Below are 13,592 nucleotides of genomic sequence, written 5' to 3'. Positions count from 1 at the left end.
AAACAAATTCTTGATACACGCTAATGTAATCGCATGTAATATCAAAATGTGCTCCTCATGTTATTTCTTACAAAACAGGACTCATTCTATCATAAAAAAAAAGCTGTATGAAAGTTTTCTTTGGTTTAAGTGTTCATACAGTGTTTAGATTTCTTTCCTTCTTCCAATCTTCAAAGCTAGATCCAGTCACTTGTACTTGATTTTAGAATATTTGTTCAATTTGATTTGTAGAAACAAATTGAAGACAGACTAAAGGATATCCAGAGCTGCTTATAAATAAGAGCAAATTTAAAAAAAAAAAAAAAGCTGTAAAATCCAACAGAAAAACGACAATAATTTACAACTATGGTCTCCATTAATTTTAGTACTATTCTTGCCTGTTAATGTAAATATGTATATTACTAGCATAATTCATTCACACACATAGCACACAAAAGCACCATCAAACCCCAATTTTTATGGTATGAGGAATTTAGATTAAATCAGATGCAGCAAAATCAGTTTTGCTTATGCTTTCCTTCACTTACATTGCTTCATGGAAGAGTTTTGTTAAACAAAACGTAAGGTGATAGAGTTTTTACTGTGAGCTAGTGCCAGGGACAAATACATTAGACAGTGCTAATTGCCAAAAAACACTGAAAAATAGAACTGACTAGTGACTGTATCAGTAGAGGTGGCTGTTAAGGAAAGTGTTCTTCTGCCAGTAGGTGCTTCCTAATAGTATATTTAGAAAACTTTATGGTCTATCACTTTAGAAGGAGCAATGTTTTCCTCTGTATGGCAGCGAGAATGACAAGGCTATTAAATCATAGGGAGGGAAGGAAAATGGGAAGGAAGGAGAAACTCAATACTTTTTCAACTCCTGGAAGTTTTTCAGGATGTTCACAGGTGGAGTGGAAAGTGAGAAAATTAAAAGATTAAAATAATTTAAAGCTTAAATTACTTGAATGGTTTTCTTCGGAGTAATAAGTAAAAGAATCCTGCTTCTCTTCTCCTTTCCCATCTCATGTAGATGCAGAAGTCCTCCATAAGGTACATGGTAGCATATCTGGAAATTATCTTCAAATGAGTTCGGAACACGAATTACACAGGGGTACTGAGTTTCTTAATCTCCTAACAATTACTTTATTTATTGTGTGATAGCCTGAGGTTTATGATGGAACACTGTATCGACAAGTATTGGAGGGAAGTTTGGAAGCTAGAGTAAGCAACAAAATGATAGAAGTGGAGGGACAGTCTTTGGCTTCTCCCCAGCACTTATCAAAAGTTTTCCAAAGAAAGCATGAAAATGTCTTTACTGTATGGCTAATTAAAAAAAAAAAAACAAACCACAAAAACCCACAAAACAAAACCAAAAACCAACCCCCAAACCAAAAACCTAACAGCTGTGTGTATATGAGGTTTTAAGACTGTGCTCTCTACCATGGCTTTGCTCCCAGAAGCCAAGAAAATGAATTAGGCAGTCAGAGCAAATTCAGACAACTGCATGATTTTAATTAAATCCTTTGATAAAGCTAGTGAAGAATATTATTTTTTCCTAATAAAGGGTTCTAAAGTTTTAGAAAAATTCAATACGTTCCTGAACAATAAGTATGCAAAATTTGGACACTAAATCAATCAATAAACTAGGTGTTAAAGGGATTTTAGTCCTGCCTTAAATGGAAAAATCTTAGTGCAGCTTCAGCTACTCAGTTTCTATGGAAAGCCTCAGCAATATTGGTATCCAGTGCATATATTATCCCACATGAATGCCACTGACATACATTAAAGAACTGTCATGGTAATACAAGGAACACAAACCTGCCAATACTACGAAATATTCTTAACATAGAGAAGGTGTGCTTTTTTTAAAGTTACAATGATTTTAAACAAATAATTGCTAGGAATATGACTGCCAAACATTCTTATCATGACCTTGCTTTGGAGAATTTAAGAGGCACACATACAGTCTTGATTCTTGAATGGCTGATCTGTGAATTTCTTGATATCTTCAGAATTAATTTGAAGACACTTCCAGCGTGTCATATAGTTTATTCTTTTGCACTGATTTGCTTACTGTGATCTGAAAGAGGTGTATCTACAGAGACAGTGCAGCAAATTGAGAAATAACTATCCTACTTACATGAATATGGTGCATACTTAGGAGTATACTTATGATGTCCTGCTTCCTATGAAAAGATGCTGCTAAAGGAGACATCTGCAGTGTCAAAACAATGACAAAGGCACTGAGAAGATAAAAGTGAAGCTAGCCTTTCTGGAATGTCTGATTTTGCCCTCTCAAGGTCAAGCTGAGAAGACAGAGACACATACTCACTTGAGGATCTGAAACATAAAAAGGCGAGACCCACATTTATCCAAGCTAACTTTATGCACTCAACTGAAGTGTCTAAGTAATACCATTTTTCCTTATTAGGGGACACACACATCTTCAAAAAGCAGTTTTGCCTGTCCAAGGTCTGCATTGCCCTCTACAGACATCTGTCTCTCTTACTACAAAAGGAATAACGGCTGCCTGCACTTCTGCTGAAGTCCTCCAGCTAGTGGGACAACAGGCCACTCTATGTTAGGAAATTTGGGAATAAGAGACAGGATGGCAAAGACAAAGAGCTAGATATAAAAGAAGCAGAAACTGCTGAAGAACAATTGACTTCACATGCCTCCAGAAATTGAGGCAACTCCCTCTGAAAGGTATGCAAACATGAAAAGAAGGCTATGATCACACAGAACAATCAGAAATATAGATGCAGACCTCAATTTTTTTCACCATCCAGTTTGTAAGATCTCTAGCTGAAAGTTTGCCTTGATGAAAAAAACCTTGGAAGGAGAGAGCTTATTAAAGTAAATGTGAATCAGGCCCATCGTGCTAATGTAGCTGCAAAACAAGGGCCTACAGTTCTACCCAAAGGGAAGGACAGAAAGCCAAAAGCACCCTCAGGGGACAAGAAGTCATCTGAGACACAGATAACTTCTGACCTATAACCACGGCAGACAGCAATTCCAAAACATTTCTGTAGAGCTTGTTTACATTGTCAAATATATCTGCACCTAAGAGTGCTAAATGCTGACCTAGTACAAAGCAGTGTAACTTTGCTGCTTGTAAACGAGCTGTATCATTTTACACAGCTGACTGAGTGTCATAAAAATCCTACTTATTACTGAATGTAAATGTTCTAGCTGTCAGTTGCAGCAACTTTCCCCTCAGCTTCTGATGCTGTTTCCATTGTGGTGGTTTGAGCCCGTCCTCTGAACAAACATCCTTATTAACAGATATTAAATTAACTCATGAGCAGAGTTCAAGCAGAAGAGAGGCTTGTGCACACCAGGAAAAGGACGCAGAACACATAGCATAAATACCTGCAATTGCCAGTGAATTTGGTAGGAAGCAGAGATGGTTCAAAATACATTGCCTTACTGGCTGCTGATCTGTTAAAATCGCTTCTTCCTGTTACAAGAAATCCTCACAAGGAACCAAAGTGTATTTCATCTCAACATGTTGAATTCTCACAACGTATTTCTCAGGTTAAGTGCAGAAGTGCTTCATTTTAGATACAGATCTGTCTCTTTCAATTACAAAGCATTTTAGCAATGCCATATGTCAATTTAGCCTGCTAAGATATCCTAATTGGCTCTTTTTTAACTTCAGTGATGGCAGGAAAAGAAAGATGTGCTTAGCAGTCATAAGTATTTATGCCTTGGCACTACTAAAGTGTCTAGCCAGCTCTTAGATTGAATGAAGCTGCAGAAGGTTTGATGTTGACATATAACGCCTGGTTTTAATGTGCTGGGGAGAACCAAGACACTTGAAACTTCTATTGACCATAATAGCAAGCTGCGTGCAGAGGGCTTCACATTCTTCCATAAAACAAAATAAAGTGGGGGAAAAAAACCAAAGATTAAAAGAATAATAGCAAAACCAGAAAACATTATTTATACCTAACTTTAATTAAAGTGGAAGGAATCTGGACAGCTGCAAAAATGGGTACACAAAACCTTTGACTTTAAAGGCAGCAGTCCAAATTGTAACCCTAGTCAGTATACACCTAAAGTTATTACCACATAACAGCCAGAAGAGAGCCCTAAAACAGAATTTATTTTTTTAGTCCAGAACTAATTGGACAATTCTGGCCACAATACAAAGGTTTTATTACCACAGGCAAATACCTGATAAGCAGTCTCAGAAATGCCACTGTGTGTGAGAGCCATGAACTCTGTTATTCCCGGGAATATCTGTTTGCCTCTTACATAGTACATACCCTTAAAAAGTAGTTACCCTTAGTCTGACTTCCGGATAGAAGATGATGCAAACCACTATAATCCAAACAGAATGTAGGACGTGGAAATGCAGCTGAACAGAAAAGCAGGATCCTGTTAGATACGACTGCTTCAGATGATAAATAATAACTTTGACTTGTAAAGCTTAGGGCAGATGGGCTGCCATTCTACATATTATACAGGATTTTGTGAGAAGTTCTTCTAAAGCACCGCTTTAGACACAGGACATCAGTCAGGCCATATCCATCATCTCCAAGAGGAGTCAAAGTTGTTTAATGTTCCTGCAATTCATTGCATGCATGCCCCAACCTTCTGAGATAGCTACACAAGAGTTGTCTTCTGTGCCTCAGCCATGTGCCAGTCCAAATTAAAGTACTTTTACTGAACAAGCATGGCAATTAAGTACCCTCCTGGGAACAATTTCCTTAAAATAGGACAGGGATACGGTGAGAACTGCTAAACCACTATACTTGAGAGAGATAGGGAGAGGGCTTGCTAACACATCTTCCCACAAATCAGGAAGTTATCTGAGTCTCTTTGGGGTGCAGTAACTCCTAACGCTCCCCTTGGCATAACACTCCCCAGCTGTGGCAAAATAACAAAAATTTAGGCCTGTATGGACAGTTAATACAATCTCACTCCTCCCCCCCCCCCCAAAGTTAACCATTGTCTCTGAAAATTAAGTAAATAAAGTAAATAGATTAATTTTGACACAGGAAACCATCTCTATACCTTATGCACTTATTTGCTGATATGCATGAAGATTCACTTCATAAGAAAAATTCCTTTACTTATACAAGTAGCCTTTGAAAGAATCTCAAATAAATCTCCAATGGCCTTCAGCAAATAGTATAAATAGAATAAAATAATTTCTCCTTCCTCCACCCTGGCACAACAATGTCTTACCAATTAGAAATGAAATGCGTGCACTATCACTGTACTTGTATCTGCTTGAAGTCATTCATTTGTAGGGATGAGTAATTAGTAACAATTTGATGGATTTGTTTGTTTGTTTGTTTACAGCATATTAGTAATGAGACCACAGCTCTCTTCTGTTTAGCTGGTGTTTGACAACTAAGGGTTCTTAATCTGGACTGAAAAGTCAAAGCCCACTGTTTCCTGAAAATCACTCAATTTAATTCACAATGCATAACTTGGGTTCCCTAAATGAATGAGCTGGTAAGCACTTGGATATCAAATACAGGTATGTGATTTTCAAGATTCAGCTTCCATAATAGAGTACTAGAAACTTTTGAGACCATTCTTCCATCAGTAATATAGCACACACATGTACAGAGACAACAAATACATTTTGAGAACATCTGAAAAAAATTATTGTTAATATCTAGAAAATATTGAGGGATGAAGTTTTGCTGCATTCTTCATTCTTTTATTGATTCGTCTATGTTTCAAATCTCATCTGGCCAAAATACTACAATGATGTTTTGATTAATGAGTTCTGTCTTCTCTGGACATGTTTTCATGATCTCTCCCTCATTTAAAGCCATTTTATATATAATTATACATACTATACTATATTCCCTAAGGGAACATTTAATTTATGCCATTTTACTGTAGATGTTACAAAACGGTATTGATGTTTCCTCCATTAAACTGATATACCAATAACTCTATCAGAGAATTGACAAGGTATTTAATGTAGATAGACTCTTCTAAGAGGACGGGGTCACTCCTACTATTTCCAATAGTGCATAAAGAGAATAGTTGAGGCATCTGTCTTTAGGTTGCCATGGCATACTCTTTTCATACACTGATGCAATACAGAAACCTTAACAAAATCAGAAAAGGGTTTTTCATTCCCACCTCCCTTTGTAAGGTTTTGTAAAGTGGGCAGCTGCAAAAGGATAACCTGGTGTTCCAAGCAAGAAGTGTCACTGCAACATTGAATAGAAAGAGCATAGAAAAGGAAGAATTCATTGCATCATTTCTTCTGTGCCTGCAGTCCCCTTGAGCCACATTCTAGTCCTCGAAAATTAAATATAGAAAATATTTAGGATTTACACAAGTTCAATTTTCACAAGCAGGAAAGAATTGCCATAAAATGCCAAGACACGTTCCGCGTTTCACACCAGGGTGAGCATGCCTTCAGAATATGCTCTTCTGTTCTCATCTGACAGCAGATAAGGGGAGAGAACAGGAATATGCTAGCTGCTGGAATAAGGGTCTTACCTGTGGGATGTCAGCACAGCTGCACAGCCATCCTGAACTTGCTTCAGGATGGTTTTCCAAAGGTAGCTTCTACCTTCTACCTTCCAAAGGTAGCAGGGATCCATCCCAGAGCTGGGCTCATCCTACAGGAAAAATGAAAATGACGATACAGCAGCACAGGAAAAACATACCACACCTCCAGCCCAGCATAAAGAATTAAAAAAACTCAAAAGAAAATCATACCTTTTTTCTCTTACAAAGCCACATTTTCAGGAGGTCACTTAAAAGACACCTTGATCAGTTTTTTGCTTTAACACATGTAGTTTCATTTCTAAATTTACAGCAGGCACTTTGTATTAAAGAAATTTATATATAGATAAATAATATATTTATATATTATATAATAATATCAATATTGTTTATAATTATACATATATATATGTTTAATAATATATATTCACATATACTTTTTTTAATAGGAGAGACTTGCAGGTGTTTTTCCTCACTTTCTGGGGGGTTTGGTGCCTGTTTCTTCCCTACACGCACACCTGCCATGAGCACAAACAAGTGGAGAAGTCCTGTAACTCCTGGATGCCTGCACTGCTCATCCCATAGCCAGATGTGGATAGTATGTTTGGATTCAACATCTTCCAGCAGTTACTCCCAGAGTCCCTTCGAGAGGAACTCTCACCCACAGTGGAAAGAATCCACAGGATTAAGTAACAACCCAGTCAGTACTGCCCAATGCAAACCACCTGGCAAACCTATTTCCCACTCGGGTGGCTTTCACAGAGAAATAAGTGTAGCTACAAAAACTACACTTCCCCTTCCCATCTAATCCTGCTGTCCTCACTAAATGAAATTCTGACTTCATCTACTCATGGCAGCAGAAGGAATGATATCTGATTGTCAAAAGCCAGTCTCTGTCACTACAAAACTAGGGAGAAGCAAACTCTTCCGGTTCCTTTTTATACTATGGAATTTCATGATGGGTGTCAGCACCTATTAGGGTGGTATGGCCTTGACCAATGTATTTGCAGCAATGAATCCCAGCTGAAACCTGGAAGCAAAGTTCTCAAGAAACAAATAAACAAAACATGCAGTTTAATGCTGATTTTGGTGCTTAGCTACCAACGGCAGACGTGGCAAAGAATTCAGTTCAGTCTCCTATTAGCTAACAAAGAAAATGTAAAAGGCAATAAAAATAAAGCAACCCACGCTATTACTTAAATTAATAGCTATAATCCTGGATGCAATCTCAAAGCAGGTTCAGTGGTTTACATTGATGTTTTTGCTTTCAGACTAAAAAAAAAAGCCTTTTAAAATACTAAATAACTCCTTCAAAATCTTATAGCTTTCTAAAGCCAGCCAAATGTTTTAAAGCATTTGACATGTTTAGATACTTTTCTTTCCTCTTGTCATTACATATGCAATACTCTGTACCTTGCAGCAAGAAGTGGTTTGAAATGGATACTTGCAGTAGCATGCTGTCATAAAGACATTAAAAAACAGTTGGAGGATTTTCTAAGATCAGGAAAAAGCACTGATTTAAGCTTATCTCCCCGTTTTACTAAACGAACCAGGGTCAGTTTAAGCATAAAATGTAAATAAAATAATTCAGCTCAGAAGTGAGGCAATGATAGGAAGTTAGAAGCAGCAAAATGTGTCTGATCTTCTGAACCATGAACCCCATGAGAACACAAGTTTTATCTGGTTCTACTTAGCCTGCGATCTATTACTGGAAGCACTGGTTTGCCTCCCAATGCTGGGAAGCAGATTCCCTCCCTCTGAAAGTTCTGAAAGGTTTATTCCACTATTGAACTGGATTAGCTCTTCCCAGCCAAGCCTTTAGAAAAGGATGTTCAATCTTCTCTAGTGAAACAATAGGCAATGATAAGAAAGAGAATGTGGTGCCATAATGATGCGGTTCCCAAAGCTTTGTAATTCCCTGATCTTCAATACAAAAGGCATTGTTTAAACTGGAACAGCCAGTTTCAGGCCTAAATGAGCAGTAGGATGCAAGTGCCAAAACAACATGTGATAAGTAATTCAAATTAATATCATTCCAGAGTATTAGTTTGATTGTGTGATTTGTGAATCCAACAAAAATACAAGAACTAGCCAGATTTATTAAGCATGACATAGCAAGGAATAAGAATATCCTGAAAAAGATGGGGCAATAATTAATAACACCAGCTCCAAATTACTAGTTAAAGTAAGAATCTTCCTTCTTAAGGAAGCCAGTAGAATTGTTCATATATATTTTTGTCATGTTATATACAAAGTAGAGAATACATAAAGCGTTAATATATTTTACATTAAATTATTTTTTTCTTCTTCTACATAAGGAATCCTAAAAAAAAAAATTACATATCCATTTAGGCCATGGGATGCTACAACTGCATCTATGTGTGTTTAGAGCCCCCGCCCTTTTTTTTTCCTGCTCAACCAAATACTCCAAGGAAAAAAAAAAAGAAAAAAAAAGAAAAAAAAAAAAAGGAAAGGAAAAACAACTTCATTTTCTATTTTTGTGAGCACTGGAGAATAAAATAAGAAGTGTTCATACAGCCCGACAAAAAGGACAGTTGTATATCTGTGTATTAATTACTCCCTGACTGACCACGAAACTAACTGATTTTCTTTAGAGCAACATACAAGACAACAAAATTCAACGTAACCCATTTACCATAGGCACAGTATTACCTTTACTCACGAGTAAAAGTATTTGGGGTTTACCAACTAAAGCCACAGCAGTAAAGAGCTTCCTCTTTGCACCAGCACTGTATGTTCTCACTGGTTTGTCAGCATGGGCATTGAGGTGTATGTAACCTGTTAACAAGGTCCTCTGCAACCTGTGGTTTGGAAATTTGAAGGCCAGCAAAGATGAGCCAAATTAGGCAGCGTTTGTGCTTAGATTGAAAGAACACTCTGTTAATGTATATTAAGCAAACGTACAAGTTGTTTCTTTATTTACCCCCATTTGCTGCACATTATTACTTTTTTCAGTCCTAGACACATACAAAAAGCTGCTTTGGGACCCTTTATTTCTCCACAAAGGATAAGGATTTTCTATATAGAGAATTTGGCTTTGTCATTGCTTGTAACAGTCATTTGCATTCATTTTGTGGCAATGGGTCTATCATCTTAAATACTCCTCATTTCACCTCGTTCTCTGGTATTTATTTCATCAAATGTCTCAGTGACTGAAAACTCAGGAGACAAAATTCTACATCAGTCACAAAAAGATGGAAATGGCAGAAAAACAAGTCACAGGTCAAGGATTTAGAGTTTCTTAAAGACAAAATGTAACTTAGGGTTAAATTAATATACCTTTCTAATAACTGAGAGGGCTAAGTTGACCCTGGTTGGTTTGGTTGTAATTGCTTAAATATGTGTGATCTGAGTAAGCTGGGCAGGCACATGAGCACAGCTGGAGACAATGTTCATGCTGTCCTCTCTGACTTTTCTTCTTTACCTGCCAGAGACAGCCCTAATGTGCAAGGCTCCCTCAAATACTGGTGGTAGAGAATTTGAAATGTAGCAAGAGCCTTGCCCCGCCTATATCAACTATCACTGCTGGACCATCCAGGGAGACCTCATGCAAAAACACGAGGGACATAGCAGTGACTTTTCTACTCAACACTGCCAGATGCACCCTGCAAAGCAGCATGTGTTTAGTGGCATGCTGCTGAGTGGCTGTATCATCAAGGGTTGATCAGCTTTGTAATAGAGCCTGTATGTCTTCAACCTGGATGTACCACAGGGAGATTCTTGTAAAACAAGCAGTTGCATGGTGCTCTATTGCCTGAGATCAACTGTCAGAGCATCCCCAGCCATATAGTGCATTCTTTTTGCTCCCTCTGCACTACCTTCAGCAAAAAGCAAAGGAGGACTGGAATGATTAGTCAGATCAGATGGACAGTCTCCAATTAATTCAGAAAATCCAATAGAAAAATTGTATCAATAAACAATATTGTGAATTAATATTCACTACCAATTTCAAATAAACTGCTGTAAGCATAATAATATTTTTTATAAGACAGTTTTATGCCAACTCCTTAGGAAATGATTATGATATTTGTGACCCTTTTAGCAAGATTTTTCAGTGCTATGTATAAAAATAAGAGACACCTGCGACAGCAAGTTCTCTGTAAGTAGGAACAATGCTCCAGTGGTGAGAATCTACAGTACTCTAGTGTGGATCCTGGCACTGGTGTTAATAGTTGCTTGTGTTTGGTGTACCTTAATGTATAACCTGACAGCAATGCATGTTCTCAGTCAAAAGCTGCATTTCATAAATATTGTTCTGACTACATTAACTGCAGAGAGTTTTTTAAAATAAAAACTTTAACAACCATTAAACCACCCACAGGTAGTGTTACACTGAAAAGTTCAAGTCTTCTGCTATTTCGGAGTTAATTCACAGTGGTTTACTTTCATTTAGATGCTACTGCTGTTTATTAGTAGAAGCGCTGCAAATTCAAACATTCTGTGGCTTTAGAAATGGCCAAGCATCTAAGCTATATTCTAATAGCTGAGCTTTTTTGGTTTTGTTTTGTTGTTGGGTTTTGTTGTTTTTTTTTTACTTCCAAACATAGGTCTCATTATACACCGAAACAGCCTGTAAAGTAAATACCCCTGAAGCATATGGTAGACAGATTATCCACTCTACTAAACTGATTTGACTTTACTACCACTGGGAATGCATGCATGTTAGTGGCAACTCCTACAAATCCACCAACAATATACAGAGAATTGCACAGAAAAGCTCATAAAAAAATTAAGACCGGACAGTGAAAAAAATGCGTGATCTCTTGTTTACACCAAAATTAACATATATTGCAAACTACAACAGGCTTCAAGAGTTATTAAACAATAAGGACTACATATCACAGCTGAAATGCAGTAACTACCCTTTAGCTATGACCAGAACCACTTGTACTGGGTTTGTGTGGCTGGGTTTTGGTAGCAGGGGAGGGGCCACAGGGCCGGCTCCTGTGAGAAGGTGCTCAAAGCTTCTCCGGCTCCAAGCTGGACCTGCCTCTGGCCCAGGCCGAGCCCATCAGTGACGGCGGTAGCGCCTCTGGGAGAACAGATTTCAGAAGGGGAACCTGCAGCGAGTGAGGGGAGTGGAATGTGAGAGGAATCCCCCTGCGGATACCGAGGTCAGTGAGGAAGGAGGGGGAGGAGGAGTGGGGGAGGAAGGGATGCCCCTACAGCCTGTGGTGGGCAGGCTGTCCTCCCCAGCCCATGGAAGGGAGCAGATGCCCACCTGCAGCCCGGGGAGGAGCCCATGCCAGAGCAGGGGGATGCCCCCCAAGATGGCCGTGACTCCATGGGAAAGCCCAATGCTGGAGCAGTCTGTGCCTGAAGGACTGCAGCCCGTGGGAAGGACCCATACTGGAGAAGTTTGTGGAGAACTGTCTGCCATGGGAGGGACCCCACGGTTGAGCAGGGGAAGAATGTGAGGAGTCCTCTCCCTGAGGAGGAAGGAGCGGCAGAGACCAGGTGTGGCGAGCTGACCCCAACCCCAATTCCCTGTCCCCCTGCGCTGCCGGGGGGAGGAGGTGGAGAGAACCAGGAGTGGAGTTGAGGCGGGAAGGAGGGAGGGGTGGGGGGAAGGTGTTCTCAGGTTTGGTTTTACTTCCCATTATCCTGTTTTGACTTGATTGGTAACAAATTAAATTGATTTTGTTTTTCCCCAAGTCAAGTCTGGTTTTTGCCTGTGACCATAATTGGTGAGTGATCCCTCCCTGTCCTTGTGTTGACCCATGAGCTTTTTTTTCTATTTTCTTCTCCCCATCCCACTGGGGGGTGGGGTGGGGTGGGGAGGAGTGAGCAAGCGGCCTTTGTTGCTGGCTGGGCTTAAACCACGACACCACTATTTCTAAGACTGATTTGAAGTGTTACCAAAACTCCTAGTCTAAGTTAGCAAAATGCCATTCTTTGAAAGAGACAATGAACGCTGCACAGGGAAGAATTTAGAAAGCAAAGGAATAGTGCCAGAGAGAAGAAAAGAACATTCAAGTAAGCTAAGTCTTATTGTACTCTGTAGCCCCCAAGAAAACTCAATCGTGTATCAGGTATGAACACAATGCTCTTTGTAGGGAGCAACATCAAGAAGAATCGACTTTCCAAGACTTACAGTTCTACACATAGAATCCTCCCAGCAATCCGATATGTACTCAAGCATTCAGTTCACAGATACCCATGACTACGCCATCTCCTGTTTTGTACAAGGAGGGAAAGCCTGGCAAGTCCTCTGCTATGGGGATTTTGCAAGACGAGGTTTACTTAAGATAAAAAGAGAGGGGTGGGAATCCTGTCATAGTACCCACTTTGCTACTGCTTTGAATGTGTAGAGCTTCCAAGATAAGCCTTGCAGATCACTGCAGTGTGCACCACAATCTGGCTTGATATCTAGATATGCTGCTTTGGTGCAAAATGTATCAAATTAGAACAGATTTGGAGCTCAAACACATCAACATAAAAGCAGAAGGATTAGCCAGCTTTCTTACTCCTAATGATTTCCCAGCTGCACCTAAAAATCTCCTATTCCTGCTGTCCTCAACCCTTACATTTCAAAGCAGCACTGCAGAGCATGCTTCAGCAAATACAAGAATACAGAGTTCATTCTTCTTTCAAGAGATGACCCCAACCCTTTTTCTCTTTAATGTAAATCATAAGATTTCCAGTAATAACAGTCGCAGCTTCATCAGTATGACCTAAACAACAACAAAACAGTCATTTGAATGAAATTAGAAATATTATGTATTGGGTATATTGTGGAAGAGCCTGCACATCTCCACTATAACTTCATTTATCTGTATAACCAGTGGCATCTTGTGGTTTGTATCGTAGCATACTATCAAGTGAAAATGAAAATCCCTCTTAAAATACTTTAAATGAAATTCAGAATTGAACATGTGACAAATCTTCAAACAGATGCACACAATTATGCAAGAGATTTACAATTCTAATGGTTTCCTTCTTCTAGTGAATGTGAGATATATACACAAGCACCTTCTTTCTCTCCTTGTCATATTCATCATGATGTTCTATTTCTGGTTTCAATTACTTTCAGCAGTGAAGAGTGAGGAGATACATCAATTTATTTAGCAAGTTGGTAACTTTGAGGCCAAATTAAAAGA

General features: G+C 38.9%; 1 protein-coding gene across 1 annotated transcript in view; it reads right to left on the bottom strand.

Annotated features, from left to right (window-relative positions):
* Window positions 1-13,592, bottom strand: part of ABCA13 (ATP binding cassette subfamily A member 13) — a 176,935-nt gene that overhangs the window by 13,223 nt on the left and 150,120 nt on the right. The window contains 4 exon segments of the mRNA XM_052788185.1: window positions 3,768-3,860; window positions 6,463-6,584; window positions 9,155-9,265; window positions 9,267-9,293. Coding sequence (XP_052644145.1) covers window positions 3,768-3,860; window positions 6,463-6,584; window positions 9,155-9,265; window positions 9,267-9,293 — 353 coding nt within the window.

The sequence above is a fragment of the Harpia harpyja genome, chromosome 5 (assembly GCF_026419915.1).
Source record: "Harpia harpyja isolate bHarHar1 chromosome 5, bHarHar1 primary haplotype, whole genome shotgun sequence".
Classification (NCBI taxonomy): Eukaryota; Metazoa; Chordata; class Aves; order Accipitriformes; family Accipitridae; genus Harpia; species Harpia harpyja.
The sequence above is the reverse complement of the archived record's forward strand: the minus strand, read 5'-3'. Positions and strand labels throughout refer to the sequence as shown.